Source organism: Pempheris klunzingeri, chromosome 21 (assembly GCF_042242105.1).
Source record: "Pempheris klunzingeri isolate RE-2024b chromosome 21, fPemKlu1.hap1, whole genome shotgun sequence".
NCBI classification, from domain to species: Eukaryota; Metazoa; Chordata; class Actinopteri; order Acropomatiformes; family Pempheridae; genus Pempheris; species Pempheris klunzingeri.
In genome coordinates this window covers 13,715,170-13,738,894 of record NC_092032.1, presented here as the reverse complement: position 1 = coordinate 13,738,894, position 23,725 = coordinate 13,715,170, and the positions used below count along the sequence as shown (strand labels likewise).

Here is a 23,725-nt window from a genome sequence, read left to right as displayed (position 1 = left end):
TACTATTGCATCGGACAGACATGTTGGCCTAGACATCAGCTCCTTTGGATCGGTTTAACAAAATCTAGAGCAGATCCTCTTTCTAAAGCTTGGGAAAATCCATAGCAATCGGTTAATGTGAGGATTTTAGTGCCTCTAAGCCCTGGCTCCTCCACCCCGTGTTGTCTCCAGTTAACATATTCATCACCTCTTCACTCTGCTTTGTCTTCCCCCTTCCTTGGCCTCTTACACAACAGCTAGATATCCTGCCTTTTCACAACAGCATTTAGGTGCAAGGATAAATCAACCTGTTGTTTCACCAAGAAGACAAATTGACCTTCAATTAGAAAGAGTACACACACAGATCGTGAGTCTGGGAAATGTGCCATACTTTCTGTTTTTCTTCCTCACACCCTCCGTTTCCCTGGCTCACTGACCTGCTGTCAATTATCCAGCCTCATTTTCCCAGCATCTATTTTTCAGAGGTGCTGAGGGATTGGTTGAAAAGAGTGGCTTCCCTCCCCTTGCTCCTGTAATAGGCTACAGGACAATGTTTAATTTAATGGCTGTGAATTTCCTACAACCTCGAGCAGAGGCGTTGCGCTCAATAAAGCCTTCCTTAAGTAAGCGTTTGAGGCATGCTTGTGGCTCATTTTGCTGATGGTCTTGTCAAACACTCAGCGGAATACCACCTCTTCATTTAGTTCACTGAAGTGGCTCTGGTCGCACTTCTCTCTCTTGTTCTCACTGTTCTCGTCTGAAATACTTACCAAAGCACAGAATTACAGTTGAGATCGCCCACTTTCTCAAAGATAATTTATGGATAAATATGATATAAATAAGCAGCTATTTAAATTAGCATATACAAATACAGATCAAGAAGTTGTTTCTGGTGCAACCCAATATGAATAATAATGGTAAGAAGAGCATTCTCACTCAGCCAGTGTCCTTCTTTAAGCATCAATACAACTACAACAACTATCTATCCATCTATAGATTATTTATTTTATTATTAGAGTCAATCCAAAAAGAACATGAGGTTCTGACGTATATAATTTCATATGTCCTGGCTGTAATTACATGGGCAGAACTGAACGGCGTAAGAGAAGCCGACATCTGTATGTACGTTTAATGCATGTCTTCTAATGAGTTCAAACATCGAACACATTATGTTATGAAACTCCTTGTTTAATTGCGCTCGCCATCCAAAACAAAGTTGGGGACAAAGGTGGGGACAACTCAACGAACGACATCCTACTTCTTAAAGGAAAAGTTTGACATTTTGCTGAGAGTTAGAGGTGAGAGGATTGATGCCACTCTCATGTCAGTATGTTTAGTATGAAGCTACCAACAGCAGCGTACTAACTTGGCTTAGCATAAAGACTCTTGTCTTCACACAAATTATTCTAAAACGACATGTATGAGTTTTAAAACGTAACATAATACAAACAGTAACTGTGGTGTGGGTGTATAAGTTCATCACATTATAAGATACTAACAAAGCGTCATCAGAAAAAAAACCCAACCATTTTTGTTTTTTTAATTTCCTGATGATTTTCAGATGGCCACATTTTGAATTTAGTTCCTAAATTCAGTATATTGTGTGAACAAAACTCTCCACATATTCTCCACAGTCTGGAACAGTAACCTTATCGAATCAAATCCACTGCAATGTTTGCAAGCATTCATTTTTTGAGATCAAATGGGCCCATGTGTTCCCAGCTCCATCCACAGTACAGTACTACAGGCTAAAGTAAAGCCTGTACAACACTGCCCCCAGGGGCTCAGTGTAACACAGCACTGCTCCTCTGCCCTTTTCATCCTCCAGCAGCTGTGTGAGTGGGTGGATAAAAAACTACCAGACAGCTTGACCCAATTAACAACAATCACTGCCATCACTGGCACTTTTCCAACAGTTCTGGTCTGAGATAGCTTGTGAGGATAAATATCTTCGGATCTCCCAGTGCGCTAAATATAAGTGGCAGGGATACAGACCAGTAACGCCTGGTAGAATCAAGATCAAGCCGAGCGTTTGTCCAGATCTCCCCTCACACCTTCACCGGCCCACGCAAATTTCCAAGAGCAAGGCAGAAATGTGTTTTCATATGTCAGGATGACTCATATGTTATAAAAGCAAAGAAAAATGCTCCCCTAGGGCTCCCTTTGTGAACTCTCATGTGGTTTGAGAAGGTTCCCTCGCAAGGTGGGTTTGAGGAGGACTACAGGTGAAAGGCCCCCGTGGCAGCATTAGGTTTGACAGAACTGTTAGTGACCTGAGCTGTGTTTCTCTGCACCATGCTGCTGCAGTCATTTACTGAGGGCCTGGCCATCTGCTCTCCTATTGAGTCTGATAACAGAGTGATGAGTTAGGAGCAAGGTCAGGAAGGTAAACAATCCCTCCGCCTGTAATGACTTAATTGCATTCAAGTTACCATTGCATGTTGCTATGTTATCTACATGGTGATCAGTTCTACAAGTTCACACAAGATAAAAAGGATTAGACAAAGATCTAAGTTGGAGTTATAAAAAGTGTTTTAAGCCAAGCAGGTACACAGTGATCGTCACAAGAAGCAATCCCCACTGTAAAACATTAGGCATTACTAAACCACAAGATGGCAGTGATTAAACTATCTACATTTATGAATTACATCTGGTTGGCTGTAGGTTTTAAACTGAGCAAGACAGTCTCTAGCTGTATTTAATGTACTGAGAACCAAAAAGTAAGTAAGTAAGAAAGTATATCAGTACGTAGTTTTTGCTGCACTTAAATTGCTGAGTTCCAGGAGTAAACTTCAACTTGAAATTGATTTATAGTGCAAAGTCACTGCCCAGACAGAAAGTACATGGTGTGGGAGAAGAGAGCAGGCACTGGAGAGGGCTGGGGGGTGAGATAGTGCGGCTGAGGGGAGGGAAGGAGGAGCAGATTGTGACAGGGAGGTCATGAGGGGGTTTTTCGAAAAGCTAGTTTCCCAGTTTATTTTTCCAGGCTACATATCTCAGAATTTGACTATTTTAGGGGGGAAAAAACAAAATTGATTAAAATATATTTAATTTACCACACACTTGGTAGTACAGAAAAACACTGAAATGACATAAAGATCTTAATTTAGTGTGATAAAAACTTTTAAACAATCAATTTGATATTTGAAACACACATACAGAGTTGTTATAGCTAAAAAAAAACTGGTGTTACACATGACCTGAGTAGGATTTGGCTTCTAATAGCAACAAAAACGAAATCTTAAGGTTAAAAAGTCGGTGACAGATGATAAATTAAACACACAAGCTGTCTTAGTCAGTGGGGGAAGTTGCAAAGTGAAGTTCAGTGGATGATGACTGTGAACGGGACTGTCCCACCCAGAGCTGAATCTGAATCAAGTGTTGCAGCAGGGCGGGGGGGGGGGGGTGCGATCAAGGCACGTCCACATCCTGACATTAGATCCAATATCGTCAGAGTGAAGGAAAAGAGGGAGAGAGAGGACTCCTGCTGTCATCCCAGCCAGGCTCACAGTGTCGCGGACCTCTGGCAGCCTTCATGTCGCTTCCTCAGTGTCTGTACAGCGCGCTGCTCGGCATGTGTGACTACTGGATTCGCCTTTGTGAGTAAAAGCCGCTGTTGTGTTTCTCCGACGTTTGTGAGCGAGGCATGATGACCGATGGAGAGCTGCGTCGGGAGAGCCAGAGGCAGGAAGTCAGGGGGTGCCGCCTTCAGAATAAAAGCCACATTTGTCCGGGGTAGGGAGGGTGGAAGACGCTAGAACTAGAGAGACGCCAGATTATAATTGTATCTGTCTCAAAGCAGAACACATGTGCTGGACTTGTCCCACTATAATTGAATTTAGACACGGTTAGTTATAGGCTAGCAACACTAGCCTAAAATAAAGTAGTCCGCGTCAGGCCAGCAAAAACAATAGGCTGTATACGCGTGAATTTTTTTTTTTTAAATGCGTCACTGGCCTTTAATTTGAAGGTCCTGACGGAAGCTGTATGTATATAATGAGTCGCTTGACAGTGACACAATCAGTGCCCATCCCATGCTTTCTGCTTATTCATGCTTCACATGAAAATGGGCGAAATGTCTTAATTTGCTAACACTAAATAAAAATACAAATTAAAACATTAAACATGAACAACATCACCATTAGTTGCCTTAGCATGTGAAGTACAAAAAAGTCTGATCGTGACATTTCCTAACCAAGAATAAATAGTTTAATCTTTTAAAATTATGTTAAATTGATAACATTTAAATTGCAAACTAAACTTTTCTAATATTTTCCCTCTGTGGAGTAATTCGTGGCCAGTGGCCGCTATTAAACAAACTTTCAGCTTTTCCTCTGCGACTTCTTTTCCCTCCAAACTGGGGCCCATGCGAGCACACGGAGATTAACCTACATGTTATTTGCTTTCCCCTCCACTCATGGTAGCCGGGAAATGTTGAACACCTTCCAGCTCCAGGTCTATTTTGGTATCGTATCTCTGATGGGAGGACGACAGGTGTGGCCTGCATCACACTCAGCAACGCCTGGCACAGCATCACAACACACGTCTCCGCAGGGTCCAGTTATTTAGGTCAGGCCCCTCTGGATCTGGAGTTCATGCGGGTTCATCTCAGACTTCTGCGCTCGTTAAAGTGAGCATCCAGAGGGCAGAGATGCTGAACCCCACAGGCCTTATGGGAAATAAGATCAGTGGTGCCACTTACCAGTTCGAGGCCTGCTGGGGTAGATAGAGGGCCCCTGACACCCTACTGTGTGACAGACGAGCAGTCTGTGGCCCCATGTCTCCAACCAACCATCTGTGTTTCAGTGAGTCACGCACACACACTCCAGTTCATGCCTGCCACCGATGCCAGCTATGCCGCCTCCCCGCTCACCTACCAGCTTTCCGCTTTCTATTCCTGGACGAGCCTCTAAGACCCTCCTGAGCACAACATGGACACACACATACTGAACATGTATGTCTCTGGTGGTCCAAGTAGGCCGCAGTCATGTGGGATTATGTTTGTATCATGTAAATAACAGAGGCCGTCCTGAATATGAGTTAGTGAGAGCTCAGCTGTTGACACCTTCATCCAGGAAGTGTAAATTATCAAGCCATAAATAAAACCAATGCAAGTTTAAGAGTGCGTTAGTAGAACATAACAGTTCTTTATTTATAATACTTCATGTTATGTTTAAACTTTATTTGCTTATTTGCACAATGTGTCTGTGTCTAACACTTAAAATCAATAAGCTACTAAAATAGTGATAAAATAGTTTACACTCTACACAATCAATTTCTTTTTATTAAATGCGTTTTTCTGTTTTTGTGCTGATGCCATACAGTCATTTGTTTCCCTGCTGAATCCCATTAGTTTCTTAGCTTTACCTAGTTTACCCGCAGGGACCATTGGTTTCCCTCAGATTCATTCACAAATGGTTCCAACCCATCAGTGCAGGCTTAAGATTTATCCTGAGAAATGTTTTCTCAAGGGCAAGCATATTTTGTAGTGCCAGCTGTTTAAATGTATTGGCATTTAAACTGCTAAAAGGTTTTAGGAATGACTGTTCCCAGCAGGCAAGGTCATTTTAAAGCATAGAATCTTTGCTTGATAAAGTGTTTCAGTACTAAAAGTGAATGTGTGTGGTTACATTTTAACACTTGGCTAGACAGACTTCCTAAAATCATCAGGTGATGATGCATTTGTGGTTTAACTTTACACAGAAAAACTGATGTAAGTTTAAAGGAATAGTTCCACGTTCTAGAAAACATGCATCTTAGCTTTCTTACAGAGAGTTCAATGAAAAGGCCGATACCACTCTCATATGTGATTATTATAAATAAGGCTGCAGTCAGGAGGCGGTTAGTTTAGCCTAAACAGGTGGACAGGCTCTGTCCAAAGACAGAAAAATCCACTCTCTCACTCTCACTACAAAGTCACTATTGCCAAAGCACATCCTCTTACGTGTCTCCCCCTCTTTCTCTGTCTCGATCATGCACATGTCAATAATCCAGTCATAGCAACACTCATCAACAGATGCTCAGACTTCTGCTTCTGTTTTTCAAGTTGTTTTTTCAGAACTTTCATCTCAGTCATCTAGTGAAGATATGAGATGTTCGCATTTACAGTAATTGTGGATAGAGATGTGATCACAGGCAGCTCATAAAACACAGTCTTCACGGCTCGTGGGTGCTAAAAACAAAGCTGTGTAAGAATGATGAGGGTCAGATGTTAAACACAAACAAAGTGTCTTTTGATCTGATGTATTTCACTAAAATTTCCCCTCATATTTAGTGTTTCTCTCACTCACCAACTTTTTCTTTACTCACTTCTGGCCTTTCATCCTCCTTTTTTCAGCAGCCTCGTAATTCCTCTGTGCTGTGGGGAAAGCTAATTCCAACTTTCTAGTAATCCGCATAAAAGGCAGAACATGGACAAAAGAACAAAGATAAAGAGGTCAGGTGAAAATATAGTCGTTAATTAAAACCGCTCCGCTCTAAGCTATGAAGCACTATGGAGCCTCAGAGAGGAGGCCGTCCTCACTCACCAACACAATTACTGGGTTCTTTCTATGAATACGCATTGCATGTTTTTACCTGTGCTGAATATGAATATAAAACCCTAGTTAAGTTACCATCATATAAATAAATCTTAGCATTTCATGTAAAACTTCTCCTAACAGAAGAGAGAGTTTGGATGGTACAAGCAGCCTGAAAAAACACCTTGGCTCCTAAAATGAGTTGGCACAAAAAATAACAGGAAATGCGGCTTCCAGTTTTTACAAACTTGTCAATATCTGTACATGCTGGCGTCGGTTTGATGCAAATGCTGCTTATATCTGGCCAATTTCTGATGCAATGCTGAGAAACTCAGAGACTAAATGTCTATTCTGAACTTAGTTATATTTCATTTTGATCTCAAGCCAAATATTTGGCTCATCCCACATGGGATTACAAGACATCACTTCTAACCAGCAAAATCAAACCTCAAAAAGACATCTTAGTACACATATCCAAAACCAAATGAAATACACAACATTTTAACATTATATATTGCTTGGTGTATTCAAATAATATGTTTGTGTGCAAAATTTTCAAATTAATTGTGCACCCAACAGCAGAACAAAGAAAACATGCTGAAATCCTGTAGTTTATCCTGATGAAGGGCTTTTTCCTCATCTTCCAGGCTTGTTACTGGCTGACTTCAGTTTTGCATGAAAAAAAGCGCAGTCAGTATTTCATCAATTTCTGTTTTTACTGTACTAAAATCTTGCATAGTTCCCAGTGAAAATGACAATATCAAGCAAAGTTAAACTCACTTACTACACCACTGTGATGGCATCCTGTCAGGCTGACAGAAGGCGTTAGTTCATCCAAAAATAATTTTCTCTACGAAATTTCATTTAAGTGTGAATTAGATATCTGGGATATTAAATCCAACAGATTAACAAATTTTTAAAGTATAACTTTGTTCAATCAGGCTTCACTGTGAAAATGGATTTGCTGTAGTTATTCTCTTTTTCAGTTTTGTTTTTTTGCCACTAGAGGGAGCTGCATCCCCTTTTTTAAAATCCATCAAGTTCGCCTTCAGATGTTTCTCCACAGCAGTGGCTCTCAGTGTATGGGCCAACTCACAAGTTTTATCTCTTGGTTTTGCTGTCAGACTTTATTTAAGGCACATTGTGTGTCTTATCGGTGCTTCCACTGTGTTTGTGTATGTGTCTAGAGGACAGAAAGAGTTAGAGACAAGAGTTAGAGGTAAAGAGGTAGAAATGACTGTGTGAGATACTGAACCTGTGAATCATGACGTTCATGCTTGATGTGTGCCTGAGAGACACGGAGATCAGACGATGTTTGCTAAGGACATTGTGCAGGAATTCTTTGAGCTCCATCAATCCCTCCTGTCTTGTCTGTTCCTCGGTCACACGGAAACACACACACACAGAAACACACACACACACACAGATAGTTCTCTATTTCCTGCTCTGGCTTTAATTACAGGGGCCGATAAACCCCTGCCTTAGCAACGTATGCCGCTGCATGCGAGATACACCTGTGTGTCAGTGGATCAAAGCTGCCATCCTCTAAGGTGGAATTATTATTCAAAGAGGGGATGTAAATTAAACAGTGCTCTGGTGTCATCTGTCTTTCTGATTCTCTCTGTTGCTCTCTCTCACACACACACCTGCATAATGCTGTCATTCCACACTCTTTGATGGTGCTAGTAGGTGTGTTTGACAGGAAACGAGGGCTGGGTCGAGGCATGTGGTGACACACTAGCACACCCACCGCATGCATGTGGAACAGAGAGGAGAAAGACTCCAGTTGTGGCAGGCAGTCGTACCTCGATGGAGCGTCTGAGCATGGGGGTGTGTGCGCGTGCTCGCATGTGACTGTACAGTGTCAAAGTGTCTGTGTGTGGCTTCTCCGTTTGCAGCTGTGGGATCAAGCCCGAACTGAGAGCTGGATGTGGGTAAACTGTGATTTGGCTATCTCTCTTCCTGGAGGAGATAAATCCTCGCCATGCTGGTGTGTCAACCACTCAGTAATTACTTCATCCTGTCACGACTGTCTGAGAATGCAAGCCAGTGGGAACTTGCACTGTCGCTCTTTCACTGAGATGAGGGAAAAAACACTCAGCATCTCTTTCGTTTGGCTCAGTGTCAGCTTAAGGGTGTTAGTCATCAGATGAGCAGATGCAGAGAAATTGAATTTAGTTCGAAAGCATCTGTGGATTTACTACCTGTTATTCCAGCTTGTGCAGTTGCAGGTTTATTTGTTATTATATGCATAAGCTTCAGTTTTCTTGGTAATTCTTGTGTTCCTGGTGTTGAATTCAATTTGAAGAAAGTCATGTTTTGTGATCTCAGCATAAACAAGGATAAGAGAAAATTCCTCACTTGCAATATGAAATCTTTCACTAGATGTCATCATAGCCTCAGCAGCTTTCAATTTTGCTGCCAATCTAATTTGTGCAACCTGGTCCAACCTGTAGGTGTTGAATATGGCCCAAAGATCTGTAATGCAATGCTCTGATGCAATGTGATCCTAAGTACTCAGATGAATTGCACCTGTAGGCACTTGCTGAATATTTCTGCAGAAATTGCTATATCACAATACGCATAGTATGTCATTATGTATGCCAATGACCTGAATCAACAGTGATTTTCTGTCTGGACATGCTCTAAAGCAGAATAAAAGTCAGTAGGATAAATCTGCAGGACCTAAAGCTTTGGTTAGTGGCTGCTAGGTGTTTAGATTTACTTACGACTTAATTGGTGTCAGCGTCTTATGGCCTGGAATGCTTTGATTATAGCCATTTAGGGAGGAAGAGGGGCGTTTGGATATCTTTTGACACAGGAAGTGCAGGCAAGAGAATGTCATTCATTCCTCTCCTCTTGGTCTCAGTTTGAAAAAAGACAGGCGAGAGGGGGGGAGCTGACAGGGCTACGGCAAACACAAAGAATGGCTGCGGCAGTAGACCCCTGCTGTCCCCCACTCTGCAGCAACAACACATACACCAGTTTGCTGCTAAAAAGAAGGGAACTGTAGATTACTTTGAGGATTACTTTCCCAAATGTCAAGATGTAAATAGCACATTTGGCGTGTCTGATCAAGTGGACAGGGGCTGCTCTGTCAGGTAGGCGCTGGCCCACTCCTCCCCTTTTGCTCTTCCTGTCTGTGTTTTGGCATCAGAAGGAAGCAAAGGAAAAGCAAAGCCCCGAAAGGATTTCCTCAGTGTTGACTGTAGATGATCCTCATGGCTCCTGCATGCTAAAGCTGGGCAAGGCAGGGCCCGCAAACTCAAAGCCCACAGTGGCTGAAAAACATTGGAGGAGTTAAATCTCTCCTAAGGAGACTGTTGTTGTTTTTTCAGGGAAAGATGAAATACAAAGATAAGCATGCTTTTTACTCTGTTCTCCTGATAGAGTATTTGAAGTTTTTAGACTTGACAGTTAAACTGTGTGATTGAGAGTTCATGTTGCTTTCACTGTTCAAGAAGAAGGGAGGGAATATGTTGAAGTTAGTCTGAGGAATGGTGCATGGCTGTAAGTGGGTGGTTTGGGCTGTGCAGTGTGGGAGGCAAGGCCCCAGTGCAAATTAAAGACTTCTCTGTGAAAGTCCCAGACTCTGCTACAGTAGTGTGTGTGTGTGTGTGTGTGTGTGTGTGTGTGAGTAACTGAGCCTGTGTGCAAGCGGCCGGCGAGGAAGAGTCCCAGCCCTCCCTCTTTTATTTTTTTTTTCAACCAGTCATTAAAAATAAGCCACAGCTCACCCCCGATACACACTGAGAGACAGCGAGAGGGAGAGAAAGAATGCATCTCCTCTTTCTCCTCCCATTCTTTGAGCTTTGCTGCTTCACTAACCAAGTAAAACGGGGGAAGAAAGGGGAGGAGGGGGAGGTTCAAGGGGGACTGATTCCACTCAGAGGTTTTTAAGACGCACACTCAGACCCCTCCCCCATGTAAAGAGTAGCAGGAGTTTTTTTTTTTCTATCCAGGAGGGGAGAGAGGAATAGATGAATGGGCAAAGGAATGCAGGAGACAAACGAGTGCTCTCGGCAGGAGAGTGGGAATGTTGGAGAGACCATTGTTCCTCCCCCGCAAGATTCTGCAGGGAGTGGATGTAAACACATTGGAAGAGAGGCACGAGGGGTGTGAAAAGTCACACCTTCGAGACAGATAGAGCCCCTCGGTATCAACTCAGATATTCATATTTACCCTGATACATGCTGTCTGCATTACCCGTCACTCTGGACACGCACAGACGCACACACATGCAGCCAGTGCCTATAGCTGCCATCTCGTCTTTCCCTCCGCCTCCTCCACCCCTTCAACAGGATGTATAGGGTCAGAGGGTCAGGACTGGAAACCACAAAAGACAGTGTGCGTCAGTGTAGCCTGGTTCTTGTTCCAAATCCCCCTTTAGCCTCCCTTGTACCTCCTACCTTTCTGTCTCCCCCTCTTTTTTCTCTCATTTTCCTCTTTCTCTCTCATAACTTTCCATCTCCTTCTCTCCACCCGTCCTCCCCTGCCTGCCCCGCTCCTCCTCTCATATAGGAGACGCAGAAGGCCTTACGTTTGGTTTTGGGCCCAGATGGCTTTAGCATGCCTCTGGCGGTGGATTAAGCCGCCAGTGTCTCCTTTCGCCTCCATGTGCAAGTGGTCAGGACAAAGAACGTCAAACAGGGGGAAAGGGGGAAGGAATGCGAGGGGAAAAAAAAAAAAAAAAAAAACAGGACTGTGAAACAACACTCGACGCTGATGTTTCACGGCATTCCTGGAAGAGTAAACTCAAACGCTTGTAAAAGCCGTCAGCCAGCTTTCCTGTTACTTTTTGTGCCCAGTCATTTTATGAATCAGGTTATGACTGTTTTCTTTTCTTGCTTCTTGGAGTTAATCCCCAGAGTGTTCATTGCATGCAAACCACTGAAAGAAGAAGTGAACTTTTGACCACATTCTGCTGCATTTATATGTAAATAGCAGCTGCAGCAAGCAGTGATCCTTCATGTAATGACATGACATCGGCATTGTGTTCCAGCCCACTCAGTTAAGGCTGATTTTTGTGTGTGTGTGTGTGTTAGCCTCTCGTTTTTTTGTCTGTCTCAGTGAGTGTTTGCCGTTTCGTCCATTACTCCCCAGGCTGCGGTTATGTTTTCCTGCACTCGGTGGTAACTCAGCACACTTTCAGTTCTTGTGGACAGTCTGTCATGTTTTATCAGGGAGTTGTCTTTCGCACTTGGACACAGTGTGGTGGCAACATTGCTGTGTTGTTATGAGTATTTTTAGCTTAGCAGTCACTGGCCTAAGTGGCCTGTATTATCCACTTAGCTACACAAAATGCCACCATCATGACTCTGTAATCTCTTCTTCTTTCACTCTGTCTTATTTCTGTTTGCTTGACTTTTACAAGTTACATATTCTGGGATTTATGTGGAGTACTCAGTGCTCAATCACAAAGCCAGTTCCACTTCATGACTAATTTATCTCCCCCAGCTACATGATTCCGTTTTTAGGTATGCCGCGACGTGTTTCAGTTGCCCATGCTGTCATTGCCAGCACATGTGATGTGTCACTCCGCACAGCAAGCCAGTCTACTCTTAAGGTCTCAGTCAGTCGGTGAGCAATTCTGTGGGAAATGAGTGCAGTGAAAGCATGCGTGAGATGTGTGGGCGTGTTAGCTTTAGCGTTAGGGCTAATGCTCAGGTTTATGCCCCACGAAGCAGCTGGAATGTACAGGAACTGGAGGAAACAGCACTGCAAACTTCTCCTCCGTCCAATCCCCTTTCCTCTCCTCCCTCTTCTCACCTCTCTTCCTATTATTCTTTCTTTATCTTTACCTCTTTACTCTTTCTCCTCTTATGTTGAGTGACGGCGCTCACTCTTTCAACCCCCCTGCAGGCAGGTCTTTTGGACAGAAACAAAAGACTGATGTGTCTCTTCATGTGGTTGTGCACTAGTCAGAGTAAAGCCCTTGCCAAAGAGCAGCAGAGAACAATGGAAACTGCCTGGAGCCGTCACAGGGCAGGTCTAATGAGAAAACCCCCTTCATGTAAGAAAAGTCTTCAGGAGATTAGCTCACATGCTTCAATACTGTACAGGGAGGAACTTTGGGATTACATATTTATGCCAAAGCATGGACGATTAACTTGGCAGCGTCAATCATCTGTCATCTAGCTGCTATTTACAGTATTGACGCTGACAGTTACACTGCTGTTGGAGTAAATGTTAATTATTTGGAGACTTGCATATTTCATGAGTGAGTTCTCTGCCCACTTCATTGGTTAACTTCTAAACCCTCGGCCTTCAAAGTAGCAGGGAACTAGAGAACACTAAAACGTGTTATATACTGTTTTGAAAATGTACTCTCGATTTTTATTTCCCCGCCTCAGCATGTCTCTCCCTGCCTGTCACTGATTGACAGGGCGAGGAGCACGTCAGGCCATAAAAGAGGTATGCAGGTAACCAGGCTCTCTATTTGAACTTGAAGCACACGAAGTGGGTTAAGTGAAGTGAATCTATTGCCTAACAGGGAGCAGCTGCCTGCCAGATTTAGCTGTGGCTGACAGTTGTAAACACAGTCTTATCTAGTCATTCAGGAGACGCAAGCCTGCCAGAGCAGTTACCCACTGTTGACATGGGTTTCTGTCAAAAGGGGCGCACGGAGCACACGGCTTTGTTGATAGCACTGTTGGTCTGAGGACACCGGAGGCACATTTAACAAATGTTCCATGCTGATATGCATACTTATGTTTAAATCAAGAAAAACAACAACTTAAATGCTGCTGTCAGTGCAGAATGTTTACAGCACTGGTGCCATTTGCACTAAAAACTCCCTCCCAGACAAGCTAAATATACTCCTTTAAAAGGCAGACTGCCACCTTCCCCTCATGCTCACACATACACACACACACAGGCGCACACAGTGAGCTATTGTGTCTGAGAGAGTTCAGGCATCTGGAGAGCAGAAACCCTCTCTGGTGACCTCTGACCTCTGGTGGCTCAGAGTCGTAGACTGATATGAGGGTTTCTGGGAGACTTTCAGGTGACTCAGAGGGCTGTCAGAGGACTTTTAAAGGACCATTGTATACAGTGTGTGCAGGGTTTGTTGTGTCTCTGCCATGTTAGCTGATAAGCAGGAATATGTGATACGCAACAAATCTGCTAAGTTATTTTAACACATCAAAATACTCCGTAACTCAAGGATTGTTTGTACAGTTTTAAAGCATAATGGAGGCTGTGTTGAGTCCTTTAGGATGTGTCGTGTATTGCTGCATTGTTGTTCACAACAGTAGTGCAGCATCACATGGTGTAAACCTTTCAGGTTATTGTCATCTCATGACCCACTGACGAGCTTTTTTGAAAAGGATCCAAGACAAACTGGTTGGTGGAGTTTATATTCAGCTGCACAAAGCCAACATTCAGGGCTAGAAACATTATTAGATACTCATTTGCGGCAAGATGGCGCTCAGTTGCTCTCACTGTGCTGTTATCCTGGCGTTAATTTGATTTTTAAGTTGCGCTAGCTGCGACTCTTTATTCCTGCTTTGTTTTCTCGCTGGCTGGTGTTTAGGTGAGTGTCAGTGCAGCTGCATTGTACCCTGTCAAGGTAAACAAATGGCCAACAGAAGCTCCCTTCTGCTTGCTGCTGTAAAACGCCAAACCTCCCGGCAAACTTCATGTTGCTATGGTCGCTATGGTGACGCTATCACAAAGGACTCCAGCTGGTTCTCTGTGCGTGTGTGTTTGTGTATGTGTTGAGAGAGAGAGAGAGGGAGAGACGGACAAATGGACAGAGAGCGAGCAGACGGAGCGGGACAGTAACTCTCTGATTTTCCCTCAGCTCTCCTCCTCCTCCTCCTCCTCTCCAGTCTTGTTCAGCTCCTCTTCTCTGTTCACTATTCTCTGCCCTCTCCCCTCTGGCAGACCCTCATCCCAAACACAGTGCAGCTGGGCTCAGCTGTCAATGTTCCCCCATACTGACCGCCCCCTTTCCGGGCTTTTGTATTTGTTTGGCTGGTGGTGGATTTGCCCTTGGCCCCCGCGCGGGGGAGCCCGTTCCTGTTAGCTCGCTCTTAAACCAAACCGTCTGCTCTTTGAAGTGGCCTATCACACAGATACACAGATTGGAGATTACAAGGCAGCTGCCTGCCTTCAGTCTGTCCGGAAGCATGAACACGATGATTAAATAAAGGAAACGGCATACACCTTTGCATGGACACAAATGGGACACAGTGATCAGCAGAGGTAGCTAGCAAGTCTGTTTTTGTCCTGATGACTGGAGAACTGAAGGGAGACTTTGCTTTGTCTCAGGGGAGGGAAGAGGGCTTTCTTTGATATTATCGAGCCCAGAGGTGGGGGGAGCGCTCTGCCAAGAACTGCTATTCACACCAACTTGTCGGCATGGCACTTTTGAAGCATTTGTCAAAAGAGGGATTTGGCAGAGAGCCACTAGAGTTTTGTCATTCACAAACTCTTCTCTTTGGGATGACAATGCTCGCAGCAGGCTGCACCTACCTCTGCGAGGAAAGAGAGATAAAATTCTATAATATTATATGTATATTATATAATAAAAACAAGTCTGTTTCCATTAAGTGAAGAAGTTATTCCCGGGTTCTTGGTTCACACAAAAGAATATGATTGATGTCTGTCTCTTTCCGTGATCAGAGGTCTGCTATCCTGACATTATGAAGGGAAACTTTTTTTCGTCTGTGTTTGGTGAAAAGACTTTTCCACATTCCTTCTTAAGGGTCCAATGGATTCCTGCGTCACATTCCTACTTCACTCTGTCCTTGACTGTCTGTGTGTGTGGGAGGTCCAGGCCAGTGTAGGTGTCTAATGCTCTCATAGCTGCAAGAGGATCAAACTCCTTTCTTATCATTTCTTTTGGAAACTGGAAACTTGGCTTCTGTCTTATCAGCACAGTTGTTTACATCAGATGCTTTTCCCTCATTATTGTCAGGAAAGAATTGGAAGATTTACTTTATTTTTCTGACGGAGGAACTTGAATTAATTTATTTTGATTAATGTTTGATGGCACGTCTATACACAAACTTAAATCCATGTCAGTGGCATGGACCGGGTCAGTGTGGACAGCAGCTCAGCTCCTGATGGATGGAGAGCATATCAGTGGCAGGAAGTCTGTGGCCTCCCTTGATGTGGAGAGGTTGAAACATTAAGCTGGGTAGTGTCAGTGTTATTTGTGCGCCTCTGTACCTGCGTGTGCATGTCTGCAGGCCTTTGTGCGCACACATGTGTGCTAGGGCTTGTCCCGACTCCTGAATGTGTTTACTTAACCTGTCTTGGCATTCAAAACCCCCTGTCATTCTCCGGCGTGTCTGGCTCTCGCGGTGACAGCGAGGTGGGACATGGCGCGTCGTCTCCTGTTTCATACAGCGCTTTATTGAGCGGATGAAAACCCTCTGTTCTTTAACCTCTCTGGGCCCGGGAGGAGCACGCACATACACACACGTACACAATCATCCACCATGCACACACACACTAGTGTGACTTTTAGATGACTTCAGGGGATAGAAGCTCTGAAAGGGGCTGACATTCTATCCTTTGAACCTCCACGGCTGATAGGGGCAGGACCTCGCCCTCTCCCTCTGTGTGGGTGCATATGTGTGTGTTCACAGTGTATTTCTTTTTTTTTTTTTTTTTTTTTTTGCACTCTTGTGGGTCTGTACTCAGTGACCTTTCCGAAGATTAGCCCTGGATGTCGAACGTATTCTCTAGACATCTGTGAAAAGTCGACAGTGTAGCATATCATTGCATGCTCGGATGATTCCGCTTAAAATAACTTTGGCATTAGTTCCTGCATATACAGTATCTCTCAAAAGAAATACGCATGACATTTAGCTGCAGAAGGAAACACAGTCAGTCATCTTCTTTTGTCTTTCTTGTGGCTTGTTACTCCACATCAAAGAAAGTCATATTAGCAACTGTGATCTCAAGAATCTCAAGACGGCATTCATCCTGTCTGAGAACTCTCCAGCTTGTCAAAACCTGACTGAAATCACGTCTGGGATCATCCAGTCACTGCTGGCGAGGCGGGGTGGGGTGGGGGGGGCTGATGACTCTGACGAACCAAGAGGATGAAGTCAGCCCTCTGTTCGCCTCCAATATGTTAAGGCCTCTCTGTAGCTGTCAGTGAGATGGCAAGACACAAAGCAAACAACATCCCGCTCTAATAGTTTTAGACATGGCTGCTTGTGCTGGGTGTGGTTGGCAACAGTTGTCTGTCGCGCACAGAGCAGCGATCTCGCCACGGTAGGATGTTTGTCTTTTGTAGGGATTAAAGGGATCCAGGAAACCCGCTGTCCTAGTTTTGCTGCAGAGCAGAGAGAGAGCGACCTAGTTTTGATGATAGCACCAGGCCAGGAAGGAGATTCCAAGGCATAATGTCGTTAAGAGGTGGCTCTTTTTGTGCCTTTTTAGACAGGCCATGTTTTTTTGTCTGTCAGAATGTTTCCATACACAGGCCTCTGAGTCGGTGTGTGTGTGTGTGAGAGGCTCCATTGTCTGTGCAGAACCTGTGGCTGTAACCTGAGAGGGAGAGAGCACTGACAGAAAGAGGGAGAGAGATACTGAGCAGCACTATGGTGCGTTTTAATATCTATTTGCCTGGATTTAATAGAAAGCTTTTGGAGTGTACTGAGTTCACTGAGATGGCTTCAACAGTATAATTTAACTTCTGTACGTTATCATAAATATCATTTAACTGATGTGCAATTATATGTGCAAACAACAACAAGGCAGGCAAACACAGGGTTATATTCAGCACCATCAGATTGCTCTGGATGTGTACAGTAAGTGTGAGGAGGGCTTAAACCTCTAGATCAGTGGGTCAAGCGGCTGACATGCTAATCCTATTACTAGACGAGACTCTGATTTGTTAAAGTTGGCCCTAATCTACTGCCCATTTTGACTCCAACACAGAGACCTAAGACCCCTGGGTAAACTGTCAGGGTGTCAGATGTCACTAAAGTCATTTTCCTCTCAGGCAGTGAATTCATTTTTATTGTATAGATTTTTCTTATCATTAATGCTTTTTGATTACTATATTTTAATCCAAACTCTACATCGTTTTATTTTTTATGTTACATAACATGCACGCATGCTGTATTTTCATGCTGTCGTTCACAAATTTCTACCTCTACCATTATATTATCTATCAGCTATATTGTAGCGCAGGAGTTGCTGGTTATCATCCTCCACATGCAAATTAAAGAGACTTTTAAACTCCACACTTCCACTTTGTAATGCAGGTTTTCTATTAAAAGTTTAAAGTCTCAAGCCTGATGACATCACTATGACATCACCAGGGTTACACAAGGTGTATAATACTCCTTAGAACAGTAGTATAGTGCTCGTGCTTGCGATGAGTGAACTGAACCTCAAGTGTTGGTGAAGTGCCCCTTTAACGTTTCAATTTATCTTTTATTGAACAGATCAGGAGTGATTTTGTACTTTCAGTAATCGTGTCTTATCTCCTTTTCTCTGTCTCCTCCCTGCAGTGTCATCATGCATCACCACCTACAAGAAGACACCCCCACCAGTCCCACCACGGACCACCCCGTCCAAACCCTTCATATCCATCACGGCCCAGAGCAGCACCGAGTCCGCCCAGGATGCATACATGGACGGGGGCTCCGGCCAGCGGACGGGCATCAGCTCGCAGCCGGGCCTGTCCAACTCCACGGAGAGCATCGACAGCATGAAGGCCCTGACCGCAGCCATAGAGGCGGCCAACGCTCAGGTGCACGGCCCCGCCAGCCAGCACGTCACCAACAGCACCATCACCATTACTGCCACGGCCACCACCTCTGCCGTCGCGCACGTCTCCACAGACAGCAAAGCGCAGAGGGAAGCTCTCCGCAAGTGCCTCTCCATAGGGATCCAGGTTTGTGGATGAGCCAGAGTTAGTTCTCATACAGTTCTGAAATAAACCTCTGGGATGCACTTTGACAGTTTTTTCCCCCGCCCATTAGGTGGACCCAGAGGAAGGAGGGCAGACAGAGGAGCAGTCTAAATTCCAGTCGATAGGAATTCAGGTGGAGGATGAGCGATGGTGAGTAGAGACAAAGAGAGAATGAGAAGGAGGTTGCAGAAGTGAAACTGGATAAGTCTGATGGGAGGGATGAGGCAGAGAATAGCATGAACGGGAGGAGGACTTGTGGAGACAGAGGGAAGTTTGTAGTGTGCAGTGCAAGCTTTTGCCCCCCTGCACTGGCTTCCTTGCAGCAGCTGTCCCCAGTTCAGGGGAGGTTGGCGTCAGAGCCCCCTCAGCCAGGGGCCCCAAGTGACAGCTGGGCCAGAGGATGTGGTGCAGGGAGCTGGGAGGGTGGAGGGGGTGAGTTGACAGCCATCTGTTGCTCCAGTCATTGTGATTCAGGCTACTTTGAGGCTATGTGTGTGTGTGTGGGAGGGAGAGAGAAAAGGGGAGGGAGTTTTATTGGGTTTGTTTAGTTCCAAGAGCACTGAGAGACTGCTGTGCTGTCAGCTAGAGCTGCTCATTCTGCAACATGTTCCCAGTTTTAGGAGAAGCAGCCTTGTGTCCATGCTGTTTCATCAGCTCACATCGCACCAGGCTTATCTGGTGCCTCTGGTGGGAGACACAGGCATTTATGGTTTCTTTGTCTGCTTTCATTCGTCCTGTCAGAACAGTGACCTTCTATTTAGTGAGGGAAGCTGACAAATTTAGCCATGGTGCTGGTTTCTTGCTGAATCCAAGGCATGCTCCAGGAATTCAAAGAGACATCACCTTTAATCAAAGGTCACAGTGAGGGCTGAGTCCAGCACTTTAAAACACACACTCACACAGTGTGAGGGGCTTTCTGAAAGGGGAGGTCTCAGCTGACTGACCAAGCTCTGAGTTCTCTGACTTGCCAAGCCAAATATTAACTCATCCAGACACCTTCTAGTCTGCTGAGTCTTGGATGTTAGGCAGCGCAGCCATCGCATTTCCCTGGTTAATGTTTAGAGTTGCGGTGACTGGGGTATTTTTATTGGTGCGTGTTTGATTGTTTACCTGTTGGCATGCATCTGTGTGTGTGTTGGGCCATGCATGCTTGCGCGTGTGTGTGTGTGTGTACCTGGGAGGTCTGGGCATGCTGCCCCCTACATTGGATTCCCAGACAGTGACAGTGCCAAACTCCTACGGCCTCGCTACAGAGCTCAAACTCCCTTATTTGTGTCTGAGTGAGGGTGTGTGTGAGAGTCTGTGTGTTTATATGCAGCAGTCACAGGTCATAACCTCACCTTGTTGTTTGAACTAAGATTAACTGAGAGGGAGTGTAAGAGGTGAACGCAACAAACAGCATGCTTGTCTTTCTGTGCTGAAGTGTTGAACTTCACACTGACTTTTATTTATGTATCATATCTATTCCCCCAAAGATGTATACAAGTCAACTTTTAAAATGTTTTAATTCACCCATTTTTATTTTTTCCAATATATGATAGTAAACTTTTAGAATTTAAAAAAACTGCAAGTATCTAATCATAAATATGCAAAAAGCACAAAGAATAAATGGCGATATGAAAATTAGATTTGATGGATTCATTGACGGATTCTGATTTTTAGTGCCCTCCAAATTTAGGGTCCTGGAGTTGATGGTCACCAGATGGTTTTGCAGTCACAAGGGAAGTGGCTCATTGCCCCTGTTCCTATGACTAAACCATATGCACAACCATCTTGAAAAGTCAACTTAAGGGACAGCTAGACCTCCCTGTCTTTTTGTTTTTGTCCTAACTGACTAAAGCTTTGTCATTACTGGCGTAAGACAAATAAACAAGAAGCCTCAGGCGCTCGTGCACTTTTTGAATGTCAATTTGTGCTGCATAATAGCACGAGTGACTGTGCAGTACTTCTCTGTCATCCAACACGTGTTCTGGCAGCTTTTTCAGCATCCAAATAAGACATCAGGCTGTTTCTGTTTACTTCAGTATTTCCTCATGTTTGTGGGTTGAACCATGTCCTCTGCAGATGAGAGGAAAACATTAAGATTTAAAACAGAACTCCTGGCGGTAAAGAGGAAAGACTCCACCTCTATTGTGATTTACAACTTTCTGTCACGTTTACCACATGAATGTAATAAGAACATGGACTTTCTGTGTTTTTACGTGCTTTCTTTTTTTCCTCCTGCATACTTTCTTCATGTTTTATAGTCTCTGCTCTCCTTCGCGTTGACTTTACTCTTTGAATGCCCTTACTTGTTCTTTTGCCTCTTGTCTATTGATATGTCTGTCTTTCTGTCTGGGCTGTGTTTGGCCTTGCCCGTCTCTGCCCCTGCAGGAAGTTGTTAGCAGGCTGATAGAAAGCAGGCTGAGGTCATTAGAACTGAACACCTGCTCGGTGGAGTTACTCTTTAACTGCTCCTCACACACACTCGCAGGCTGCTGGTACGCACACATGAAGCACATGCACACCGCGTTTGATCTACCCCGAAGCCACTCCCTTGTTCTTGCTCTCTCTTTTTCTGTTCACGGAAGAGGAGAGATGAATGAGAAAAGGGGAGGTAGAGATGAATGACTAGCGTCGAGGAGGAGTGCGTGTCCGGAGATGGGCCAAGGCAGGCGTGATGGAGCTATGATCATTTGTGGGTGACGGGCTGCAGGCAGGTCAGGCTGAGGTTCATGTATGAGAGGACTATGGGCATGTTTGGATCAGCTTGCAGGCTAGCAGTTCAGTCTCTTTCCTGGCTTGGCACATGGGTCTAGCCCATGTCTAACAGTTGAATTAGGCATGCTTGGTATGCCAAAATTCGAAAGCCTGTGTGTGGACGTTAGTGATTAGTTCAAATGTGCACTCTTTGTTTGCATCTTTGGAGCCCCTGTCCGAGCAGGCTCTTATGCATGTTTATCAAAGCGTAACTCTTTTTTATGTACCTCAATGAGCAGCCCCCTGGTACATTTTTGTATGTGTTAATAAAAGATGTGCTTTGAGTCGTGCACCACTTTGAGTTGTAATCTTTCAGTGATTAAGCTGTTGGCTTCGCCACTCAATGCACAGTTAGCTGCCCAGTCCCAACCTCCCCACAACACCCGCTTCCCTCTGGCGTCCCATTCATTACTGGGGTGGTGAGCTGCTCTATAGAACTTAGCCAAATGTGTGTATATGTGTTGATTTAATCTTTGCAAATGAGTGTTTGCGAGTGTGTGCACATAGTGTGGAGGGACTTGGCAAATGCTGACCCACCACAGCACAAAGCCTGTGAGCCAAATACAACATGGCACTTCTAGCTGTAGAGAAGGATCCCAGGTGTGTGTGTGTGTGTGTGTGTGTGTGTATCTGAGTTTATATGTGTATATGAATGTGTGTTTGTGTGCATGTGCTGTTTTTGTATGTGCATCAGCCCCAGAGCAGGGCTTGTGATGTGACGATTGCACACTCTGTTGCTTCTGAATGAGCCAGGTGACAAAACACACACACACACACACACACACACACACACACACACACACACACACACTCTCACACAAAAGACGTTCCACACTACAAAAGCTATTCATTGCCATCAGCGATGAGATTGCTGTGATCATTTCAGTCTTATCATGGAGGGAGCACCTCCACAAACTGTGTGTAAACAATATTCAAACATAATTTCCCTTTTAGCAGTAGACATAATTACTGCTAATAGGGAGACACTAATGTGGTACGGCTATTTAATATAAGTATGTGCAATTAATCACTTAAATTCCGATCTTCAAAAGGTTCTCTGCTTCCTTTCCTAGTTACCGCAGGATGACCCGCTCCAACAGTGTAACTACAGCCGTACAGGCCGACCTCGACGATCCCACAAACGCCCCAGAGCTGCCGCCGCGTCACTGTGCCACCATGCCACGCCAACACTCCCGCGACGCTGCTACTTCCACTGTCAGCATCCAGGGCTCGGGGAACCACTACCATGCTTGTGCCGGGGACGACTACGGGGAGGTGGGATTCGACCCTTCAATCCTGCCCCCTCCAGACCCATGGATGGACAGCGTGGCCGAGCCAGAGGCGGAGGCTCTGGAGGCTGTCGGACGATCGGTGTGCCCCCGTGATGGCCGATGGTTCCTCAAGTTGTTGCAGGCAGAGACAGAGCGTATGGAGGGCTGGTGTCGACAGATGGAGCAGGATGAGACGGAGAACGAGCTGCCTGATGAGAGTGAGTTGAGTCACCAAGCCTAAATGCCAAGATGTGAAAACAAGAAAGTCTGTTGTACACTAATATTAGGTCTATTTTTCTTCCTCTCTCCTCTCCTCCTCTGATTTGGAGGGTGCTGGTATTCATGGTATTGGACCACAATAGCTGCTTGTTCCTGTCTCAGGCCCTCTGGCCTCCACAGACATACCGTGCATACTTATCAATAGCCACACATCTGTCCTTTAGACACACTGTACAATGATCTCTCTCAAAAACACAGTGAAGTGGTTTCTCTCAGTGCTTCTTCAGGCCACTATTTGATCTTGGGGTAATACACACAGCAGTGCATGTCTGCATGCACACATCTAAGTATGTTTAATGCACATACATTCACATTACCAGACAGTGAGCACTGTACTGATACCTGCCCTTGCGGCGCAGCTGATTTCATGTCTTACAGAAAAAGTCATTGCTTATGCAGCTAGTGTGTTGTTATGGTTCCAGGCAACAGATTTTCTCACAGAACGTGCAGAGCAAGGAGGCTGTCTCAAGGTTACATTTTACCCGATCCCACGCAACCATTCGCGCACACACATACACACACACCCTGAATGCACTTAAGACATTGTATCTGTGGAGCAGATTCATTACGCCCCCCTTTCAGTTTCTGATCCCATTTCCTTCATGTAGACTAATGTATGCACTGACAGTTTCTCTCCATGGGGATATGTGAGTCAGTAGGACTGACCATTGGAGTCAGGTTATTCAGTACAACCTGGTTTATCTCATACATCAGTCTACCAAAAAGACAATGTCGGCTTAATACAAAAACAGCACATTCTTTTAACACCAAATGCTTGATTTATGTTTCTTTTTTTACACACGATAGCAACTGAAACATCTCTTATGTGCTCTAAATATGGAATTTTGAATTATGTGTTCTTCTAGGGTTTCTATTTTTAGGGAGCATTTCTTTAGATTTGATTTAAGCACATTTCAGTAATTATTTTACATCCCTGAATGAGGCAAAGATAAAAGAGAAATCTAGTGTATCCTTTTCTGTTGCATTACCAATGCACCCTCTCTGTTAGCACTGCAACATGCCTTCAGTATGCGGTTCTGTGAGTAATTGCATTG

At 44.6% G+C, this 23,725-nt stretch overlaps 1 protein-coding gene across 1 annotated transcript in view; it reads left to right on the top strand.

Annotated features, from left to right (window-relative positions):
* dlgap1b (discs, large (Drosophila) homolog-associated protein 1b) overlaps positions 1-23,725 on the top strand; it is a 42,046-nt gene that overhangs the window by 13,998 nt on the left and 4,323 nt on the right. Inside the window, exons 5-7 of the mRNA XM_070852779.1 lie at positions 17,978-18,363; positions 18,452-18,531; positions 22,194-22,609. Of these exons, the coding sequence (XP_070708880.1) occupies positions 17,978-18,363; positions 18,452-18,531; positions 22,194-22,609 (882 nt within the window). The remainder of the gene's footprint in view (positions 1-17,977; positions 18,364-18,451; positions 18,532-22,193; positions 22,610-23,725) is intronic.